Source organism: Quercus robur, chromosome 3, assembly GCF_932294415.1.
Source record: "Quercus robur chromosome 3, dhQueRobu3.1, whole genome shotgun sequence".
NCBI classification, from domain to species: domain Eukaryota; kingdom Viridiplantae; phylum Streptophyta; class Magnoliopsida; order Fagales; family Fagaceae; genus Quercus; species Quercus robur.
The window spans coordinates 32321317-32345664 of NC_065536.1; the positions used below are offsets into that span (position 1 = coordinate 32321317).

General features: G+C 35.6%; 1 protein-coding gene across 1 annotated transcript; it reads left to right on the forward strand.

Annotated features, from left to right (window-relative positions):
• The first annotated feature begins 17395 nt into the window (after positions 1-17395).
• Positions 17396-18037, forward strand: LOC126719532 (RING-H2 finger protein ATL39-like). The gene has a single exon (XM_050422072.1). The coding sequence runs from the start codon at positions 17396-17398 to the stop codon at positions 18035-18037; it is 642 nt and encodes a 213-aa protein (XP_050278029.1).
• Positions 18038-24348: the final 6311 nt, after the last annotated feature.

Consider the following 24348-nt stretch of genomic DNA (forward strand, 5'->3'; position numbering starts at 1 on the left):
GACGGCATTAGACTTTGTATTGCTTTAAAAATCCCAGCTGTGATTTTTGAACTCGATGCGAAAATCGTTGTAGATTTGCTGCAGAAAGGAGAAGGTAATCCGAATGGTAAAGGAGCTTTAGTAAGTGATTGTAAAGCGGGGCTTTAGGAAATTCCTATGGTTCAGATCCAGCACTGCTATCAGGAGGCGAATAAATGCGCTGACTCCCTTCCTAGAAGGGGAGCTTATCTTTCTCAAGAATTTGTTGTTTTGTTAGATCCTCCTACAGAGGTGGAATTTCTGCTAAGGTTGGACTCAGCTGGTGCGTGTTATGAGCGCCTTGTTACTGTTTGTAATGCTATTTCTTAGTTGTTAATTGAAATTCCTTTTCTACCAAAAAAAAAAAAAAGATCCAAACTTCAGGAGGCTCACTGCTGTTTGTATAGGAAAAAAAATTACTTTTACGCTGCCAGTTGCAACCGAGCAAGTGGCCATGACAACCACCAACAAATTAGCCCCACTCGACATTTTACGCCACCTCCACAGCTCCGCCTCCGCTACAATCTTTGGTCTAGTATGAGTTTGTCACTCTCTCTATCTATGTTTTGTTGTCTACAAATTTAACTGTATTGTTTTTAGACTAAGAAGAAGAATGAGAGTAGTTTTTTCACTTTTTTGGACTTAACACACTACAATACAATAAATATTTGTACTTTAAGTTTGAAAAGGCAAGACACCACCACCAATGACACTTCATTGCACAACACATTAACACTTAATGGTTTCCAGCTAAGCAACAATCTAATTTAAACCAAAAATTAAATAATAAAATACTTAAAGCAACCACAGATTGTGTCATACTGAAGCCTAGTTAACCCCTAAATTGAACTTATTATAATTTAATAAAAGTAATTTTTTAAATTATTTTTTTAATTAATAGTAGTGGCTTGGATAATTAAATTAAATTATTGTTTATAGACTTGTTAGGATGAAGCCTCGTAACAAGATGGCCATTGAGTTTTTGAGTGAATGATTTCTAAAGAATTTAGTTCAAAATCAATTATAAATGGTTTTAATGCCATGAAAGATGACACATCTTTATTAAGTTATAGTTAATTTGTCAAATAAATAATGTTTTCAATCATTATTTTTGTTAATATTTAAGAATTTTATAGTGTTTATCTTGTCCACCCTGAAATAAATTCCTGACTCCACCACTGTCTCTAAGTGATGCATTACTAGAATACTTGTGTATTTACTTAAAAAAAAAAAAAAAAAAAAAAAAGAGAGAGAGAATACCTGTGTACATAATTATTGTTTAAGTGTTATGTAATGTTTTCACTGTTTTGTTGTGAACTTCATTCATACATTTTGGTGCTATAATTGCCGTTGAGTTGCATCTGAACATAGTGTGCAAAACTTTGTGAATTTAGAGTGTAACTCGGCTTTTCATTGGATGACCTTGCTCCTTTTCGATCACTTCCCTTTATGGTTCAACACCTGGTCAGCTAGCTCCTACTTGTTACATTCTAGTCAGATTTCTGCCCTGAAGTGTGAGTAGTAGTAGTTGCTACTGCATGTCCTATATATAATCAACTAGTTGAAAACGAGCATCTCTAACACCTCTTTAAATAATAGCTCCATGTAACCCTAGACGGTCTCTTACGTTGTTTTGATGTAACACCTCTGTCCGTAGTTTATAAAAAAAAAAAAATAATAATAATAATAATAATAATACTAAAATTTTGGCGTTCTTCTTTCATCAAAAGACTAAAATATATCTTTAGCTCATTACTTGATTCCCATTTTAAAAGGGCCTTACTGTTTATCTCTGATAGTGGTCTCACCATTAATTAATTATTAGATGGGATAATAATTTGAGCCAAATATGAAAGTATTTGGCTCAAAATGCTTCTGAGGCTTGAGTTATCAAATACCTATGCAATGTCTATGATTTGTGTAATTCGGATAGTGCAATTCTTTGCAACTTTCGATTTTTTTATTATTATTGTTATTTTTTTTTTATGAACTTATGATGTTGTTACATATTTTATAAACTACATATTTTTGTTATATACATTTTATGTTTTCTAAACCTATCATTATACTTCGATGTGTAATTTTTATTTTATTTAACCAACACTAATGATTTAAATTTTTTAAAGAATATTAATGTGATAAATCATAAACATAATTTAAAGGATTGTTATAACTTAATAAATGAAAGAATTTGTCTTGAATTATATAAAACTGATTTGATGAAGTTTTTGTATATACTAGAAAATTATATATTTAATCATGTTAAATGTAAATTTTACACATGTATGTGCAAGCATGTGCGTGTTATTTTTTTTATTTAAAAATTATTGATATATTTAGCCTAGCTCCACTTGAAAAAAAAAAATCCTAATTTTACCACTGATTATAGATATTTAGACTTATCTTTATTTTGATTTTTTTTTTGTAACATGAAATTTAAAAAGAAAAGAAAATAATTCCTTCAAATTCATGCGACTCTCTATTTACTTACTTTAAACACCTTTGAGAAAAAATTTTAGGAGCGCTTATTCAATCTCAATTTGCTTATAAAAGAATTGAATTACAATTTTGCAATAAAAATTGAATTTACAACATCACAAAATTAATTAAATTCCCAAATTTTATAACATGCATATGGTTGGTACAAATCACGTTAATTCACATTTGATTTAATCCTTGGCCAAATGTTTTGCAACATTGCTAGCTAGAGTTGGTAGAAGCAAGCCTAAATACTTAAATACTTAAGCCTTAAGGGAGCCTTATAATTTATGGACTAGGATATTTAGTGCTTATCAAACAAATTTCTTGCATATGATGCTCTATATAAGCATACCCATAGTGGCAACTTAAACAAGACAGATTTATATTCAAGAAATGAATTAAAAAATGAAAAATAAAAGAAGACAGTTTTAATGGTCATAGTTTATGTGCCACCACATGTGACAGACACAACTTATTCATAAAAACAATCCTAGTGGATGTCTCAAACAAACTGAAGAAACACAATATACTTAACTAAAATCTAGGGAAAAACCACTGCAATATTTGAACACTAAAGCTTCATGTCATTGATTGTTCATCCTTTGCCTTCTGAACCAACACAAGCGCAAAACAGAGTCCGCCTTTGTTTGTATTAAAGGAAGAAACATCATCACAAGCTACTTTGTCAACACGGAATGACCAAGTTGCACTACATCATCTATCTTGAGATCATTCGACTCCCTGACATAGTTCCTAGTGGATCTCAACGCATATGTTGAACTCGTGTTGCCCGTTTCCTTAGGCATGTCCCATTGAACCTATTAGAGATATATTAGCCCATTAGCATAGGCCCAAGCCTAATTCTATTTTGTGTGCAAGCCAAGTCTCCTACTTGTACTAGAAGTCTATTAGTCTAGGGTTTAGTCTACTATATATACACATGTTATGATTTATTGTAATACAGGATTTGTACTACATAAATCTTGTAAGAGAGGTATTTCTTGAGGGATGAGTAATTATACTTCCTATGATTGAGGGATTTAGTATATGTAAAACAAGTGTCAAAAATAATATTTGAGTTTTGTAAGTGTGTGCCAAAAAAACATTTGGGCTTTATGAAATATTGCCAAATTCGTATTTGGGTTTTGTAAAATAGGTGCCAAATTAATATTTGGGCTTTGGGGCTGCTATGTCGAAACGGGCTTTTAGAAGTGTCATATCGTAACGGGCTTTAGAGGGGGGTTTTGTTGGGCTTTTTTGGATTTTGCCCACAAGTTAAATGATTTTGGGCTTTTTTGTGGAGATAGCATAATTTTGTGGCCCAATTTTGGTAGCAATATGGTGAGTATTTTTGTGAAACCCCAAGTTGGATAATATGTAGGATATAATGGGTAGTATTTGTGAGAAGGCTCAAGGCAATTTATGGGGCTTATATAGGGAATATTTATGGGAACCCAATAACATGAAGAATATTTGGGTAATATATGGGGAATATTTATGTGGGCTCAAAATAATTTATAGGCTTGTGTGGGATTTTTTAGGGAGTCGGCTAATGAAATTAGGGTCCGAAAATCTGTACCTCAATATTTAGCCCCCTGAGTCACGTGTGAGTAGTTTCTGTTTGGTCACACGTGCGAGTTTAAAATTTTGGTGGCAGTTATGAATAGTGGGCTTCTACAACTTCCCCACGTCCAGCACTTTCAATTTATTCCCCTAGGTTTCTTGTATTAAATGCTGGTCTCTTCCCCATGTCTTGTCACTTGCAACTTTCACGTTTACTAGTAAAAGGCTTGCCTTGGTTACTCCTTTTATTTCTTTCTTGGATCGAAAAATAGAGAGATTAAGGCAGAGAGAGCACCTTTTATTCTTCTTCTTATTTTCGGCCAAGAGTGAGAGAGTAATACCCACTTCAACCAAGGCACACAGAGAGAGAGAGAGAGAGAGAGAGAGAGAGAGAGAGAGAGAGAGAGAGAGAGAGAGAGAGAGAGAGAGAGAGAGAGAGAGAGAGAGAGAGAGAGAGAGAGAGAGAGAGAGAGAGATTCTTAGCAAAACAGAGAGAGAAACAGAGCTTCTTCTTTCTCCTTGTCCTTGCCGTTGGCCTAGAGTGAGGAAAACAGAGAGCTTCGACCAGGGTTGAAAGGGAAACTAAGTTTTTTCTCTCTTCCCTTGTTGATTTCAACCAAGTGAGAGAAAGACCCATAACTTCTCTTGCTTCCCGTGGTGGCAGTGAGTATTCTTCTGCCTCTTTTTTGTTCTTGAGAAAAAAATATTTCTAGTTCTGTGAATTGTGGCTGAAGGAGAAGAATCGCTGGGTTCTGGTGATGCTAGTATTGTTGGGGTAGCTGTGCCAGAGAATGAGGCTACGGCTCGAGGCATGTCTGAGGCAGTTGCTGGGGATGACAATGTGGAGGTTAGGCTAGGAGAGCCCTTGTTGCCACTGCAAGACCCGTGGTATTGTTCATCTTCTCTGTTCCTAGCAGTTGGGGCTCTTGAGGTCAACCCACCCGAGGTGCCAAAGAAGTGGATATTGAAAGGTGAAGCCCCTAGTCATGAGACAGCATGGGTCCCGACTGCTTCTAGCATACTAGACCTGCAGTTTTAGCGGAAAGAGCTTCTGCCAGCCCCTATTCAGTTTTTGTGTCCTTGTGGCACAATCGTTGGTTGGTCAGATTGGGTAGAGTAAGAGGTTGCTAATGAAGGATTTTGTTAGATTTTGAAGGATGCCAAGATTTTTGAAGCTGTGGTTTTATCTCGTGGGTGGAACATATACAGAGATGTGAGAGCGCTTCACTTTCTGGTGCACCGCTAGAATACTAATACCCATACTTTCTTTTTTCCTTGGGGTGAGACTATGGTCACCCTTGAAGATATAGAAAGGATCTGTTTGCTACCTAGCATGGAAGACGAGAACCTGCTAGAGCTAGGGTTGTCTGATGAGGAGTTTGTGATTGCCGGAAAGCTACTGGAGACTTTCGGAGGTATCTCTGCATCTTAGGGAGGTAATTGAGCTAGATTTTCTTTTTGGATTTCTGAGTTTAGGGAGTCTGAGGATGTTGATACAAGAAGAGCTGCTTTCTTAGCCTTGTGGATGAGCAAGTGTGTGTTCAATTCTGACCCAATTCAATTTATGAAACCTTTTACTTTTCCTTTAGCTGTAGTATTATACAAAGGTGTGTCCCTGCCCTTAGGTACTTTATGTTTAGGCACTCTTTATTATGAGCTTGATAGGTTACGTAATGACGAGCTTGAAGGGTTGCCATACCACATTATTGAGTCCAGTATTAATGTGGTATTGTTACAAACCTTCATATGGGAACATTCGAAAAATTACATTGATGTTGGTAAGGATGTGGGTGATGTGAAAGCGACCAATTGGGTGGTCGGAGTTGTTGGTCCCAATGGTGAGCTCCAATTTCTTGGCTTTGAAGATGGCCTTCCTTTGTTAATGAAATGGATGGGGTTGAAGGTGTGGAATCTCCCTTCAATTACACTACTGGATGATAGGGCTCATTTTGCCTGGAAGCCCTATTCCTATGCTGCAGCTGGGTTTTGTTGCCCAAACCCTTTTCCAAATGCCAGACCCGGATCTGAAGAGTTTAGGTTGAACAATCATGAGAAAATTCCCAATTTATTGCTCATTACATCCCCTTCATTCATTTCGTATCCAAGTGGTGCCGGGTTTGATTTGACACAATATAGTCCCCATAGAGTTTTGCGCCAATTTGGGTTTGATCAAGACGTTCCGGATATTAATACCACAGGATGTCCTTTAACCGATGCAATGAAGCCACTGGTTTATGATACAACAATAGAGTATTGGGCTAACAAGGTAGAGAGAATCTTGGTTCCAAGTAGCCACCGTAAGGGGTATGCTACCACAAAAATGAAGTGGTATTGGAGAAGAGTGATGAGCACTTTTGTGGATTACATGAACAATCGAGAGGTTGAGCAAATAGTGATAAACCCTCCTTTAAGGGAACTTTCCTCCAACACTTGACTTATTCCAAATACAAGAGCAGCTTCAGCATGGGTCACTAGATAGAATTTGGGATTTGCTGAATGGTGGGAGTGATCTCAATGGTTGGGTGGTTCATAGGGGCAATGTTCCCATAGAATAGAGTGAGAAAAATGTCATAGCAAAAGCCTCCGAGTTTAACCCAGCCACTGGTGCACCCAAGGGATCTTGTGGCAAATCACCTTCCTCTAAAGACAAGCCCAAAAAAGTAAGACGAAAGATAGCTAGTGTGAAGAAGTCCAAGGCTCGTAGTCCTAAGCCCCCAGCTGTTGTCCAGTCTAGTTTTGGTATAGCTCCAGCTGCTAAGTCCAGTGTCCCAACTACTGCATCTACTAGTTCATCCTCACCGTTAAAGCAATACAGAAGGAAGACCAGTGCTGGTAGAATAAAGGCTCTTGAATCTTCAGAAGAGGTATCCTCACAGACCCCTTATCTTCTTACATCCTTTCTATCTCTCTTTGCTTTTTTCTTTTCTTCTTTATCTTCATTTTTTGGTGCTAACTATGTGTTTTCATGGCTGCAACAGTTTGGTGAATGTGAAGAGACACGATCAGAGGGGTATGACTTTGAGTATACGGCTGCTGACTTCGGTAAACTACAGTTCCTCGCTTCGGTTTTTCTCGCGTTTCCTCTATTGACATCCTTTGCTCTCTAGGACCAAATGATGAAGATATAAAGATGGCTGGTGAGAGTCCTACTGCTGCTGTCACTATTGGAGAAGCTGCTGCTGGGGATTCCAGTGAAGAGCTTGCTGGCAAAGACCCTGATATTACCGTTACTGCTGGGGAAGCTGTTGCTAGTGTGCCCAGCCAAAGACATGTTGTTTCTTCGACTGTTCATGACATTCACCAAAGCAAAGAACCTCCAGGTATGATGCATTTGAGTTGTTTATGTAAATAGTAAAGCAAGCTTCTTGTTCAATAATACTTGGCTGTATGAATGCTTTTCTGTTACTGCTGGGGACATAACCACGACTCTTTTTTTTTTTTTGCAGTGCTACGGGTTGAGTCTTCTGGTGCTTCCATCAAGGGAATGAGCCTTGAAGAATTCTTGGAGAAATTTGTAGAAGATGAAGAGAATGAAAAAGTGGCAACTGACTTCTATCCCCTTTCAAGTGATACAGTGATGTTCTAGCAGTCTGAAATTCCTGCAGAAGTTTAGCCACTGCTGGCAGCAATTGTAAGGAAACACCCACACTTCATGGCTGGATGCAAGCTAGGTGCTTCATTTAGGAAATCCAAACTACAATTGCTTGTTGCAGTGTTGTTGGATATGCATTGTACAAAGCTTGAGAGTTCAAACTTGAAGAAAGCACTTGAGTGGAAAAATGCTCTTAAGGACTTGTTGTTCATGAAGTTTGGAGTTTAATTCATCCTTGATAAGATTCGAGTTGCTGCCGAGGCTTGTATTGCTCGAGATGACGAGTTCACAGAGAAGATAGCTGATCTTGAGAGAGAAATTCCAACAAAGAGAGCTGAGCTTTCACTTTTGTTGAGTCAGAGAGATGAAATGATGTGGTCCTCGTCAGCTGGAGGTGCTTCTTCCTCAGCGGAAACCTTTGGTGATGGCTTATTTGACTAGCTTTTTTTTATCATTATTAGTAGCTTGGTATTTTGGATAGTTTGTTTTTAAATTATGATGTAATGAAACATGTTACACATTCTGGGTTTATTTAGCTATGCGGGCTGTGTTTTGTGCAAAGGTGCACCAGCCATGTGAACTTTATGTGGTAACTCAATACTTCCCCAGTTGTACAAGCTGTGTTTTGTTTATGCACAAGTACATGAATTTATTTTGTGAAAAATGCTTTATTTATCAAAGAATAGTATATTCAAGCTAAAATATAGTCATGGGAATCATATACATAATTTTGAAAATACTTATTGTGTTCATGACTATTTTGGTTCAAGATGCCCAGCTGTTAGGGCTGTAACTTTATTCATAGTTTAGAGTATGTGTGTTTATGCATGGAAAGTAACATTAGCGTACTTGCAAATATAAGAAGTTCATATTTGAGGCAAAAGGCAATGTTTAATTCTTTATTCGCATAGTAGTGGTTTAAGACCATACAAAAGAGAGTTACTTTGTACATACTTGAAATTTGAGTTAAGCATAGAACAACTTAAGCCATTTGCCATTAATAGGTTCCGTGAGACCTTCACCTTCTGCTGTAGCTAGACGATAATAACCGCTAGCATTGGCTTCCCTTATGAGATAGGGCCCCTCCCAACTTGGGGAAAACTTAGAGGGTGCTAAGAGATTCCTCTTGATATGATCAACTGCCTTTAAAACCATTTCTCCCTTGACAAAAACCCTTGATTTCGTGGCCTTGTTGTAAACATTGGCCTTTGCTGATGGGATTAAAGCATGCATTAGGCTAATGATCTTGGTTATGCTGCTGCTAGAATAAAAGCTCCCTAGGGCAGATTGTATCACCCCAAGCCAGGTGTCAATCTTGGAGCCCTTTCTAGAAACTCTGTTGGGATCCCCTTAGTGCTCTCCAAACAACATTTCCCTAAGTTTTCCCATTTGAGGTTCATGTGTTTGGTCCATGAACTAGAGAATACACATTTTTAATATGAAAATGAATTGATTTCAAGTTGTTTTAGGAGCTTTAACGGCCTGATCATGGCTGCTCTTGGTTATTGATCGAATGGGTTGGAGAAGAAAGGAGGGACAGCTAGCTGAAGTTTCTCAACTTTCTGTCATGTCACTTCAGCTTTATGTCACATGAGAAATGACGGAATTTTAGCTTGTGAAGAAAGGGTTTAACCCCTGATGGACACATGTCTTCTTCTGATCTAATTGGACAAGCTGGGACTTGATGGCAATGGGCTCCAACTATTAAGTTGTGCTGAAATTTAGCTAGTCAGCTCACGTGAGCCTCAGTTGCTGGGATTTGCATGTAAGCTAGGCTAGGTCAATTGGGCCTTACAATTGAGCTTCTTTGGGCTTGATTATCCCTACAAGAATGAATAGTTTTGCCATGGGTGATATACATGGGCTTTTATAAATCTTGTAAGAGAGGTATTTCTTGAGAGATAGGTAATTATATTTCCCATGAGTGAGGGATTTAGTATGTGTAAAACAAGTGTCAAAAATAATATTTGAGTTTTGTAAGTTTGAGCCAAAATAACATTTGGCCTTTATGAAATAGTTGCCAAAATAATGTTTAGGCTTTGTAGGTATGCGCGCCAAAAACGAGGTTGGCAGGCTGGTCCTCACTTGGGCTCACAATCTATTTGTGATATGGGCTTTGGATTTCCTACTTTGGGTAGTTCCTGGCACAGAGACCCAACATAGTAACCTCCCTTAAGAATTCCTCTTCTCTCACTACAACCTCTTTTCTATCTCTCCCTCTACTCCCCATTTCTTCTATCAACCATCCCACCCCTTTTCATCCTCAGCTTCTCATATTTATAGCCTAATAATTAGTGGAGAGACTATGATTACCTCCAACGTGAGTGCAATAGGAGGTCCAAAGTCATTAATTGTAAGTGGGTGTTTAGGTGGGAGTGGGGTGTGGTGAGAGTGGCTTTGGAAATGGTTCCCACTTCAGTAGATATGCTCGGCAGAGATATTCAGCAAGGCACTGCCCAACATACAAGAGATGGTGTCCCCGAGCGCCTTTCTACTTGCTCGGGATGTGGTTTGCCGAGCAATGCCCAGGTGGCGGAAGAGGGTGTGTGCTAATTGAAATTATCCACTCCTCAGGCTTTCGGGCAATGTGAAGCTTGGGGTAGTGACTTTTGTGGGCTCGGGCTGTGGCCTTAGGAAGAAAGAGGTTGATGCCATGGGCCACACTGTTGAGTCAGGATCCAAGGCCCAGCTGGGCCTGGGTATCACAGTGTCGTACAATAGGCATGTGCCAAAATAGCATTTGGGCTTTATGAAATATTGCCAAAATAGTATTTGGGCTTTGTAAAATAGGTGCCAAATTAATATTTAGGCTTTGGGGGTGTCGTGTCGTAACAAGCTTTTAGAGGTGCCGTATCGTAACGGGCTTTAGAGCGGGTTTTGTTGGGATTTTTCAGATTTTGCCCACAACTTAAATGATTTTGGGCTTTTTTGTGGAGATAGCATAATTTTGTGGCCCAATTTTGGTAGCAATATGGTGAGTTTTTTTGTAAAAACCCAATTTGGATAATATGTGGGATATAATGGGTAATATTTGTGAGAGGGCCCAAGGCAATTTATGGGGCTTATATAGGGAATATTTATTGGAGCCCAATAACATGAAGAATATTTGGGTAATATATGGGGAATATTTATATGGGCTCAAAATAATTTATGGGCTTGTGTGGGATTTTTTAAGGAGTGGGCTAATGAAATTAGGGCCCGAAAATCCGTACCTCAACAGACATCATCACGATTCGACCCCGGTTCAACCTTGGTTCGACCTCAAAAACCTTGAACCTGTCCTTTTTACGGTTCAATGAACGGTCCGGGTTTCAAAACCTTGTTTATGTGCTGAACTAAATTTCATTTTTATCTCTGTTTCGTTTGTCAATTCCTCAACAAATGTCAACGATCAAGCCTCATAATCACTAGAAGCTTTTTATTCTATTGAAGGTGATACCAATCAATTGGTAACCATTTTTTTCTTAGAACCTTTTGAAGGAAAGGGGAATAAATTTGTTGCTTTTCTTGGGTGGTGCTTGATAATTTGTTTTTTTTGGTTCAATACACATTAGTTATATTAGATTTTCATTTCCTTATACTAATAATTTGTTGTTTATTGTTTAATTTGACTGTTTGGTGTCCCAGAAATTGTGGAAAAATGGAAGAGAAAAGAGAGTAGAGTTTGAATCTTAAATTTTTTTGTTGTATGGAATTTAGGGTGTAAACGTTTAAATTTTTTTTCTCTTAATTTTTTTTTTAAAGGAAACTCTAATTCTTAAAAGTACATCAACTTAAGTAGACTATTGTGTTGGGGCTATAATTTTTGTGTTTTGGACCTTAGTTGGCCTGCCTAGTTGAGGAATAACTTTGGGGATTATTTAGCTTCTAAGAAATTGTTTGGTATTTTAGGAGTGAGGAAATTCAAAGAACTGAATTCTTTTTAAATTATATTAGTATCTAGCTTTAAGCTAATTGTTATGTGGATGGAAAAACTAGTTGATTCTTGATTCTTGAATATTTATCTATAATATTGTGTACATGAATAATAGTTGAGCTTTTAGTTTTAGATTTTGAATTTTCTTTTTATAATTTTTTTCTCTTGAATATCTAGAATATAGTGTACATGAGTTTTAGACAAAAATTAACAATACTACTTCTTTTGGATTTTACTATTTCTTTTCTTATCAAACACAATATGATACAGCTAATGTGATCTAATGAAGGCAGAAGCAATTGCTATTTTTTGGTCATAGTAACTGATACAATCTAATGATTTCCCATAGCCATTTAAAGTTCATAACCTGGTGTTCGGGGTCATTTTTTGGTTGCTCAGCCACGTGTGGTCTGTTGGAGGGATGACTTTCCTAGGCCCAGCATCTGTTTGGGGAGTTGCGTCCGGAACTCAACATTGGGCCACATGGTCCAATGGCTACCAGTGTATTTTTAAGCCCTACAAAACCATTAAAGCCAAAGTCTAAGAATCATGATAATGGTCGAATAAATATATAATATGTGTTTAATATGATAGCTTTGATTAGTAGTTGTAATAACAGTTGAAATAAAGTAGTATTTATTTAGAGATAAAGTAATCATATACTCAATGATGTAAATTTAAAGATATGGAAGTGAAGTCACTTATTTTTGTATGGTTTATAGCTCCAGCTGTGTAGCATCAGTGAGCTGATAGGATTCTAGCAGAATGCCAGCGGTAGAGGCTAGTTAAGCTTGCCCCTCTTATCATGCATTTAAATGAGTTTAAGCCTTGGTTAATAGTTGTAATAGTAGTTGGAATAAAGTAATATGTATTTTAATGTGAAGTAATCATATACTCAATGATGTAAATTTAAAGATAAGGAAGCAAAGTCACTTATCTTTGTATGGTTTGTAGCTCCAGCTGTGTAGCATCAATGAGCTGATAGGATTCCAACAGAATGACTCCAGTGGTAGAGAGACAGTTTTCCATGATAACTTTGTGATTGAAGGGGAAAAATGGGTGCAACTAGAGGGAGAGAGAGTATGTCTAGCTGTGTGTTGGGGCCGGTTAAGCTTGCCTCTCTTATCATGCACTTAAATGAGTTTCCCCTTTGACAATACTCTTTTAATTATTGTGAAGTTATGAATAGTGTTGCCTTCCATGGGAAGGGCTTTTGTAAGATGTAATTTGTGCCATCTAAGGGAAGGGTTTTTGTAAGAAGTAGTTGTGCCTTCTAAAAGAAGGGTTTTGATATAAGATCTTGGTGCCTTCTAGGAGAAGGGCTTTAGTAATAGAAGTTCATGCCTTCCATGAGAAGGATTTTTAGTATAAGTGTTTGATATCTCTTGAGAAGTGTGGAAATGGTAAAAGATATAGATATTTTGTGGGATATAGTATTTGTTATATGTATGATATATGGAAGTATGAGAGATATGGAGATTAAAGATAGTAAAAATGTGAAATTATAACCGCTGGAGAAGTTATAGAGATTGCTTTCCAAGAGGAGAGATTTTGTAAGAGAAGAGTATGGAGATATGTTTAGGTATTTGGAGATAGGAGCTGTACGATAGATGTTATTTTCTGAACATGGGGAGTGAGAGAATGAGTATGAGTAGAGTAATGGTGTTGTAGTGTGTTTAGTAATGCTACTGGGATTTTCTGCCGAAGGATGTATGAGGGCTTATGAAGGGTAGTTATGAGGTAAGGGCTGAAGAGTTTAGTTCCTAATTTGGAAACTAAAAACTCAGAAGCTCAGTACTTCATTAAGAGATTAAGAAGATAATTAAAGGGAGAAAGAATAGGGAAGTTTTATGAGAGAGTTCTCTTCCATTGGTGTCCCCCCCTTTGAGGTGTTGATGAAGGGTCCCCTTTAGAGCTGAGTTTAAAGGGGTATTTTAGCAAAGAATATCAGCCAAAATCTATCCCAACTAGCAATGAATCTTCAGAAAATCCATCTTAAGATTTGGCCAAAAATGGTATGTTTAGCTTTAAGGTGTTCTTACTGTTTTGGGTAAGAGCTGCTGGGGAAAGAGTAGCAGAAAAGGAAGGTATTTTAGCAAGAGAAAGGTAGTTTCTTTAGTTGGTTTTGGTTTTAGCCAAATGTGAAAAAATCAGTAATGCTCAGGCTGTTGGGTCAGCTATCACAGCTGTTTTGAAAAAGCTATCCCAGCTGTCAAGAAAAAGCTGTGACAACTATCCTAAGATAGTTGTCATAGCTGTCATAAGACAGAAGTTTGCTTTGGGCAGAAGCAAATGAGGTCAGTTGGGTGATTTTAGACTACTGAAGAGGACATTTAGCATTTATTTTATGGATTTGGCTGAAAATGGTAAGATCTCTTTGAAGGGTATCTTGCTATTTTGGATATAGCAGCTGGTTACTGGGATTTCAGCATTAAATGGCTGATGATATCACTTCCAGCCAGGTGTCAAGTGCCGGAAATGTTTCCTTTTTCGGGTGTTTATGTTTTTGTGCAAGGTTCCATTACAACACATTTCTAGCAAGTAATAGAAGGATTGGCTGAAAGTTAATGAAGCTTTAGAGATTTAGTCAAGGTCTCATTGTGTTGTGCAATAATCTTGGTGAGGAAGAAGAAAATTTAATGCTTTGCTTTGGCAGCTGGCAAAGGAATATATGGTCTGATTGTGGCAGATAGCAGCTGGGTATCAGAGATATCATGAATATTTTGTATATATTTGGAGACAAAAAATAGCCAATCAGATTAGGCCATGTGTTTGAGTTGGATTTTAGCTAAAAGAAGCAATAAGATTTATGTAGAATAATATAATGAAGTTTCTAAATTTGTATGGTAATAGCTGGGGATTGAATGAACAGTTATTTTCTCAGCAGTTAGATGGCTGGAGATATTGAGTATTTGTCACATGATGAATATCAAGTTTTAGGAAAAGAGCAATGAGAAATTTTATCATGTAAAGTGCTATGTGATAAGAGATGCTTACCATATGTTACCCGCTACACACAAACTCGTTAGAGTTAAGGGAGTTGGAGAAGACACGCCAAGAAACATGTCTCTTTTATTAACTTTAAACCGCTGGAGCTTTACTGAACATACCTCTTGGCCCTCCAAACCACGACTCCCAAAGTTTCCCCAAAGAGACTTATGAGCTTGGATCATAAGCCGAAGATGAGATGACGTACCTCGGGTTTTGTTGTTATTTTGTATATATATGGGCTCTTGTTGAAGAAGTCGCTTGCCATGAGTGTAAGAGAGGTAATATGGGCCGTGAGCTTTAATTCATTGCTTAAGCCCAATCCATATGTTGATGTTGATGATGTCGTAGAGTTATGATCCCAATTGTTGAAGAGGAAATGTAGACCATGAATCCGCCTCTTGAAGTAAGGATCTCGCGGCCATGTGAGCCCAATCCATATATTTGAATGAGATATGAGCTTATTTTGGGTTTTAAATAGATTTATCCAAAAAATCAATAATATGTTGATGTGACATGGGTTGCCAATAAAGTAATGCCACGTGGACCGAAAAAATGGTCCTCAACTAGAATGCTAATAGTCATCTTCTCCAAGGCAAGAACAATTGGCCGAGTTCAATAAGTTTGCCACCAACTTTGACCATGTCATGGCAATATAGGTGACTTACTTACAATTCGTATACACACTACTTTAATTCTTTGTGGGAATTCAGAACATTGATAAAACAAATTTAATGGCAAATGGGTGATTTGTATATGGACACATTGATAAATGTGTATAGTGGGCATGGGTGGAATCAATGGCACGTTACCGTTTGACAATTTGGTATTTGATGGAAATTAGTATAAGTGAGGGTCTATTAAATTTGATTATTTTGCTGAAGTAAGATTTGTTAAAAACATATTTTATTTATTTATTTTATTTTAAATAAGTTTTTGTACATGATGATTCTAACTTGTAAAACTTCACTTTACTTCTTTTTTTGTGGCCTTATCCTTTTCTGGTGGCAACTAACTAGACATCACTTTTAGGAATTATGGATTTATTAGCCGGTACAAAGGTTGCACCTAAAATTTAGAAGATCTAAAATATGATACAATCTCATAGTGGGAAGAAAAATAGGAAATCTAATGTTGTGTTGCATGTCCCTCCATTATTGGGTTACAAATATCATATCTAAAAATAAATAAATAAATAACTCAAAATAATAGAATGATATATTTGTAGAAATAGAGAGTTAGAAAATACTTTTAGAAATAGTTCAATTTTTTAGGAGAATGAATTATCTTCAATAAATTTTAGAGAAAAAATTATGGATTATATCATATTACAAAATAATTATGTATTCCCATGCATTGTGTGGGTTTGTGACTAATTAATATAATAATGGGGAAATGATGTTAATAAAATTCAGCGAAAGTTCAGCGTTTATGAAACTGATGGGACTGACCATATCTCTTCCACCAAAGAAAAAATTACAGAAAAGATAGCAAGCCTAAAAGTGATGGAACTGAACCAAAACATAAGACTAGCTGGAGTGAGCCTTCTGCCATAGTTATAGCCCCGAAGAAAATACCATGAACAACAAGCATTTCCCAATATGCATGTACATCTAAACCAATGAAAAACTTGACCCTAGAACAAATGGTATGGAATGACCAAATTAAACCCACAAATACATGATGAGTTAAAAGGTTATATCTAGATCATAAAACTCCCATGTTTTGTGGAGTTTGGGGGAAATCTAGTTAGGCAGCCCTAATCTTAATTTTTGTTTTTGTTTTTGTTTTTGTTTTTTTTTAAGAAGTTGATTTCTAAACTCAAATCTGAAACCTATCACCTTCGGTGGAAGGAACTTGTTGTCGCACCAAAGTCCAACTTCTAATCAATTATATATAATAAATAAAAATATAATTTATGATGATATCCCCACAATATACAAGGACATAAATGATATTTTTTAAGGAAATTTGCTCTTCCTTTAATGTATGTATGTTCATTATCTCACATTCTTCCCAATGAATGTAGAAACAGTGTAGCAAAAAAAAAAAAAAAAAAAAAATCTAGTAACATTCTAGTTGTAAATTACTAGACCGGTCTTAGCACAAAATTTATATCTAACAGTCATCAGATGATATATCTCTATTAAATCTTAGTAAATACACTACGATATATATTTTTTCCATAGAATATGACTATTTTGAATCAAGTCAATTTACACACACAAATAATAATAATAATAATAATAATAATAATAATAATAATAATGCACTTATGCACTATTACTAAGACTTTGTACTGTACATGACCCACATCATTCATCTATTCTCCAATAAATTCGTTATACAAATTGTCTTTTTTACTGCTTAAACTGTTAAACAATTGCAGAAAATTAATTAACCAGACAATCTAGAAAAACAGTGTCATCCTATAATAATAATAATAATAAATGGCACATTGTCTAGCGATCTCATCCCACCGACTAAAGTAATTTTACAATGATCACTGGACAAACGTACAACAATTGTTTAATTTAAGAAATTTAATTCCTTCTCCGTCCCCAAAAAGGATTAGAGACTAGAGTTTTAGTTACTTGCAAATTCCTTCTCCGTCCCCAAAAAGGATTAGAAACTAGGGTTTTAAATTACTTGTACTCTTGAGACTAGGGCATGCCCTTTTCTCTCTAAGTCGGTTTGTGGCGTATCTCTATATAATAAAGAGATCTCTCAGACTCACTCCCACACTGCCCAACCCTAATTCTCTCTCTCTCTCTCTCTCTCTCAATTAGTTTCTCTTCTAGTCTTCTTTTATTAGTCATACGCAAATCTAAGAAACAATGGAACCTTGTCAAAACAACATAGCCTTCGACCATAATGCACCATGTCCACGTCCGGACAGCTACAACAACGAAAGTGGAATTTTGGTTTTCGCTTTTATTATGCTGGTATTATTTTATTGGTACGTGTGTCACGTTTGGTTAATAATCCGCAGAATATTTACGGAGACTCAGAGTACTGATGATCATGGCCATGGCCGACTCAACACATTGCCTGCCAATTCTTCTGAAGGACAGGATCCCACCACCAAACGTGCTGGCCGTGGGGAAGGACTCGACCTCTACGCAAATTTGTACCAAATTGACATCTGCGCTATTTGTCTCACTGAGTTCGAGGAGAACAATGGCGAGGATGAGGCCGAGGCCGTGAAGGTGAAGGTGATTCCGTTTTGTAAGCACGTCTTTCATCCTGATTGCCTTGACACTTGGCTCTCGGCGCATAGTACCTGCCCTATTTGTGGATCCAAAATTGATGATCAGGGTGTGAATAAGGAGAAGATCATGTGTGAAGGCGAATATCAGCTGAGCATGCAGGGTGTGATGAGTACTACTAAGTCATCATCAGGTGATCAAACATACATGACCATGACGGTGGGGAACGTACATGACCATGTGTGTATAGAGATCCATGACCATATATGACTGTGTTTACATGAGATAGGACATCCATCTTACATATATGTTGCAATCAACGCTTGTTACTAATCAATTTTTTTAATAATAGTGTTTTCACTTCCAATTTTTGCTTTAATTTTAGAGTACCGATTGACGTATGATAACAAGAATCATTAGTTATGTGAAATATTTCTTTAATTTTGTCTCAATTGAAAATTGCCTCAAATTCTTAATATAATTTTATTTGAATTTCCTTAGCATCAATGGAAAGGTTTTTCCCTAGTATGAAATACAAAGATTTTCTTTGGTGCGTAAAACAATGATTATTATTATTTTTTCCTTGATACAAGATAGAATTTTTACTCTAGCCTAGCTAATCTAAATGTATTTGTGTGCGAGTCTTTTTCTTGGAGAATTAAATTCCGGCCCTTATCTCCCACACCCCACAAACATTTATACTTGTGGAGTGACCACCACACCAAGGGTGAGCAGTGGTATGATTCTCCTTTATATGGAAGGAAAAATGTTATTTTGTTGAAGAAGTAATTATGCATTCCTTATCCATTAATGAAAAGATTAAATTCCTATAATAAATAGACATTATTACAAAGGAATTGGTGGATTTTGCCCAGGAGTTTTCACATGTCAAAGTTGTTTAGTAGAATTTTGGGGTTGAAAGCAATAGAATCAATTTAGTGTTAAAACTTGTTTTAGTTTGACTAAGAGAATGACATATTTCGGTACAGGTAAATATCGGTTTCTTAGAAATGTTGTTTAGTAGACATTTGGGGTTGAAAGCAAGGGAATCAATTGTTGGAAAACATAGTATTGTATCTCATACAAAACAAGCAGCGAGCACATGGTGCTCAAGATATGTGGTCTCTCAATCAATTCTTATGTAAGTTCTTGTTCAAAAGAGATTAAAGAGAAAACTATTTTCTCCTCTTTTAATTGTACGTATGTGCTTAAATAGTTACTTTATTTAATAACTTTTACTAAATAAACAAATGATTATCTAATTGGGTTAGTCTTTTGGGCCAACTCAAATTGGGCTTTAGTATGTGGCTTAAGATGAGACCAAAGGGACAAATAAGGCTCTAGTTCTAATGAGATTCGGGCTTCTGTCAACTCTTGACAATTCTAAAGTTACCATTAATAATATAACAATTACCACTACGGAAATATAATTGCACTTTAGGCCTTATTAATAAATTATATCCCAAAACTCTAATATAATATTATTTGACCCCTCCATGAAACATCCATAGTGAACAAAGTCATAATAAATTGTCACTTTGTAAATCACTATTTTATTCCTTGAGTCCCCGATTTAATCTTGTAGTTATTCATATATTTTATGAAATCTAATTTCATTAAATATAAACTTTAGTAACTCTTTACTAAAGTAGCTGGGCCCAGCACCTTGAATAACTAGTTTCCATTAAACTTTTTTCGAGGGGATATTTCTTGTCTATATAGAAAGATATTAGGGATTCCATCTTGAAAATATGTGTTCCCTCAACACTACATGTGGTTACCCAACATACTGAGATTTTGACTGTTAGATTAAATCTCACTCCTGATATATCAAAGCAACCTCCATTTCATTGTTAGGTTCACAATCCTCTTGGGATTGAGATTCCATGAAAATAGAAGTCATGAGATGTATTATTCAGATGACAGTTGTTAATTAAATAATTAATCTCACACCAGTCTAGTTCAATGTGTCTTACACACTTAAGACACACCAATATATCAACTATAAGTCTCCACTTCCATGATCTAGACAAATCATCGAAGTTGACATCTTATAGTCTTCGCAGATGAAATGCCAAATTTCATCACCGAATACAAACTACATTTTTTAATTTACAAGAAATTTGTGATTTATATCTTCTGTAACTAAATCACATACAATAAATCTCAAGGACAATATTATAATGTCCAATTAGTTCATAATTAAATAGTCTCATATAATTTAATAATATATAACTTGCCAATAAATTGGATTTTAGGACAAAACCCTAACATCAATTACATTGCAGAGCCATTTTCAGCTTGACCAAGGAAATGATATATTTTAGCTCTCTTTTATTCTCCTTAACTCCCTCTCTCTGTCTCTCTCTGTCTCTCTCTCTCTAAAAAATACCCAAAAAAATAAAGAGAAAGTTTGAAATGGCGTAGAGTTCCACAACCGCCTAGCTACTATAGCCCACATTCAACCAAAAAAAATTTTAAAACCAAAAAGAAATATGAATTCTGATCTGAGAATATCTTGAACATGAACATAGAAGAACATATACCCAGAAAAATCTTAGTTCTTCAATCAACTTGAACTCAAACCCAAAGCACAATGCCTCTTACAACCTCAAAAACAATAATCCAAATCCAAATTATCACAAAAGCATGACCCACCAAAAACACAAGTTGATAAATAAGAAAAATCAACATGACAACAAAACCTGGTTTAGGCAAAGAGGGTATTTTGATCATTTTAAAAGTTTTATGGTATTTTGGTCATTTTAGTGGTTTTGTGGTATTTTTGCTCATTCTAGCAATTTTAGGGGCATTTTGGTCTTTTTTAGAAGTTTCAAGAGTATGTCGGTCATTTTACAAGTTAAGAGGTGTTTTTGGTCATTTAAGAGATTTCAAGGTATTTTGGTCATTTTAGAGGTTTGAGGGTATTTTTTTTAATTCTAGTGGTTTCGAGAGTATTTTGGTTATTCTGGTGGTTTTGGGAGTATTTTGGTCATTTTAGAAGTTTTAGGGTACTTTTTGTCATTTGAGAAGTTTCAAGATATTTTTGCTCATTTTAGAGGTTTTAGAGGTATTTTGGCCATTTTAGATGTTTCAGGGTATTTTTTTGAGATATTAGAGGTTTCTGGATTATTTTTGTAATTTTTTAGTTTTAGGGTTATTTTGGTCATTCTAGTTGTTTCAAAAGTATTTTGGTCATTTTAGAGATTTTAGGGTATTTTGGTCATTTAGAGGTTTCAATGTATTTTTACTCATTTTAGAGGTTTTAGGGTTATTGTGGTCATTCTTATAATTTCAAGGGTAATTTGGTCATTTTAGAGATTTTGGAGGTATTTGAGTCATTATAGAAGTTTTTAGGGGTATTGTGGTCATTTTGGGGGCATTTTGGTCATTTAGGAGTTTTAGGGGTATTTTGAAAATTCAGAGTGTATTTTAGTCATTTGGTGATTCCAAGGGTATTTTGGTCTTTTTAGAGTCTTTGGGGGTATTTTAGTCATTCTCATTTGTAAAAGATATTTTATTAGTATGAGCAATTTTGACAATTATATAAACTAGTCACAAACCCACGTGATACATGGGAATAAATAATTATTTTGTAATTGTAAATGTAATTGTAATATAATGTATAATTTGTTCTCCCTAAAAATTAAACAATTGCTATTCGGTCCAATTAGGTCTACTTTAGTCCACTTTGGTCCTATTTGGTCCAATTTGGAACACTCGATCAATTTCAGTTCCTTTTAGTCCATTTTGGTCAAATTGGGACTTAAATTGATTCTTTTGTAAGTTGCCTTACAAGTTTAGCTCAAAAATTCTTTTTTTTTTTTCTTAATTTTTGGGATGAAAAGTATGAGATTTTATTAGAGATTAAATTCAATAAGGATGGGGTGTAAACCCTTTGATTTACACCAGCCAATAAGGACTTGCCATATCAGACTTTTACTTAAACTCATTTTAAAATTAATACATCTTAATACACTTAATAACATCTCAACAAAAACATCTTGTTGCGACTAATAATATCTTAATCAACTCTTACTTTTACCAACATCATCAATTTTAGAACAAACTTAAACCCAAATCTCATCAATTCTTATCAAAAAAGAAAAAAGAAAAAAGAAAAAAAAAATCTCATTGTTTTAGCAGCATTGTGAATCCGTGATAGAGATCCCACGACCTCACGTTTTACTTTTTCTTGATTAGACAAACTGCTTGGATGTGCTCCTTATTTCTTTGAGTTGTAACTGATTCTTATTTCTTGGTACAAACTGCTAGCAAGATTCTATGTTAACACCAACTCAAATTTAGATTCGTTTCTATGTTAACAGAAACAATTAAAAAATAAAAATAAAATAAAAATCTATGTCCAGCAAAATCCATATCTATTTCAAAATTGCAAAATAGCTAAACCGAATTCTATTTCAAAATATTAAAACCCATACCTAGATATCAAAATATAGCATAGGCCATACCAAATCAATGAAGTATATAGCAAAACGTGAAATAAGGCCTGGTAAACAAACCTTGAAGTCACAAAACAACATCATATTATAATCTCAAGGTTTCAACAGCAACTCCTTTGGGGTAATGTGGTGGAGGATGGAGGTACGGTGATGTAATGTGGCCAGAGATAGAGGAGCGGGGGAGGGAGATGAGATTTTAGAGCCTTTTCTCACATCTAGTCTGAAAACATGAATTAGGGTATTTTTTAAGATTTTATTTGGTGTATTAGGATGTATTGATTTTATAATGATTTTTTAGTAAAAAGTTGATGTGGCATATCCTAATTGGAGGGTGTAAATCAAAGGGTTTACACCGGTCCTTATTGAATTTATTCTCATTTTATTATATTTGGGCTGAACTCTTTACTTTTGAATTAAAAAAATACAAACAAAATAAACATTAGAAATTAGAAATTAGAGTCCTAAATATGCAATAAAAATGATAAATATTCAAAAGTATTATTTGGTCCACATTGGTCCTATTCGGTCCACGTTGGTCCATTCTGTCCACTTTGGTTCTATTCAGTCCACATTGGTCCTATTCGGTCCTATTTGTTCCTACTCAGTCCATATTGGTCCACTCTGTCCTATTTAGTTCACTTTGGTCCTATTTAGTCCTCCTTGTTCCCATTCGGTCCTATTTTATCCATTCGGTGCACTTTGTTCCATTTGGTCCATTTGTATTCACTTCAGTCCATTTAGACCACTTCAATTCATTTTGGTACACTTGCATACAAGGAAAGACATGTTTAGGTTGAGAGTACCTATTCTGAATGGACTGTATTGGAGCGGAATGGACCAAACATGACTAAATTGACCAAAGTAGACTGAATAGTCCAAATTGGTCTAAATGGACAAAACAAGACCAATTAGACCTAATTGGACCAAATTAGCCAAATTGGACCAAATAGACCTAGGTGGACAGAAAGGACTGAAATGGACCTAATAGACCTATGTGGACCGTATGGACCAAATTGGATCGAATAAACTAAATTGGACCGAATAGACCTGGTTGGACTGAATTGGCCAAATTGGACCAAATAGACCTTGGTGGACCGTATGAACCAAATTTTACCGAATAGTTCGAAGTGGACAGAATGGACCAGATTGGATTGAATGGACCAAATTAACCAAAGTAGACCGAAAGGACTAAACTGAACTGAATTGGCTAAGTGGACTGTATGGACCAAATTGGACAGAATAGACCTATCTGAATCGAATTGGCCGAATTGGACAGAATAGACCTAGGTGGATTGAATGCATGGACCATATTGGACCGAATAGACCTAAATAGATAGAATGGACCAAATAAACCTAAGTAGACCATATGGACCAAATTGGACCTAATAGATCTAACTGGACTGAATAGGCCTAGGTTGACCGTATGGACCAAATTGGACCAAGTAGATCGAAGTGACTATATGGACCGGATTGGACCGAATCGACCAAACAAGACCTAATTGACCAAAGTAAACCGAATGGACCGAATTGAACCGAATTGGATTGATTTGACCGAAGTAGACGGAATGGACCTAATTGAATTGAAGTGGATTGAATTGGACCAAAATTGACGAAGTGGACTGAAGTAGACCGAATTAGACCTGATTGATGAAGTGGACCGAACGCTAATATGTTATTAGTATAGCCAAGATTGTGTTTTGATAAAAATTCAAATTCTTATGTCCAAAATAATCAAGTATTAACTCAAACAAAAATCAAACCAAAACTTTAAGAGAGAAAAATATGCTACTTGTTATGGGAAACTAAAAAATAAAACACCAAAATGTATGAACTCAAAATAGAGTTTTAAAAATCACAATGATTTATCAATATAAAAAAGAGTTGTAAGAAAGAATAAAAAAATGGAGAGAGAGAGAGAGAGAGAGAGAGAGAGAGAATAACCACTTTTCAAGAGAAAGTGTGAGAGAATAATAAGAAATTTATAGAAAATAATATGAGAAGAAAAAAAGTAAAAATATAAAATATTGTAATAAACACCAAATTATCAAAGTCATGTTATGTAATAAAATAGCATTATATTCTTATATACTATATTTATATATAATGCAATAGGATAAT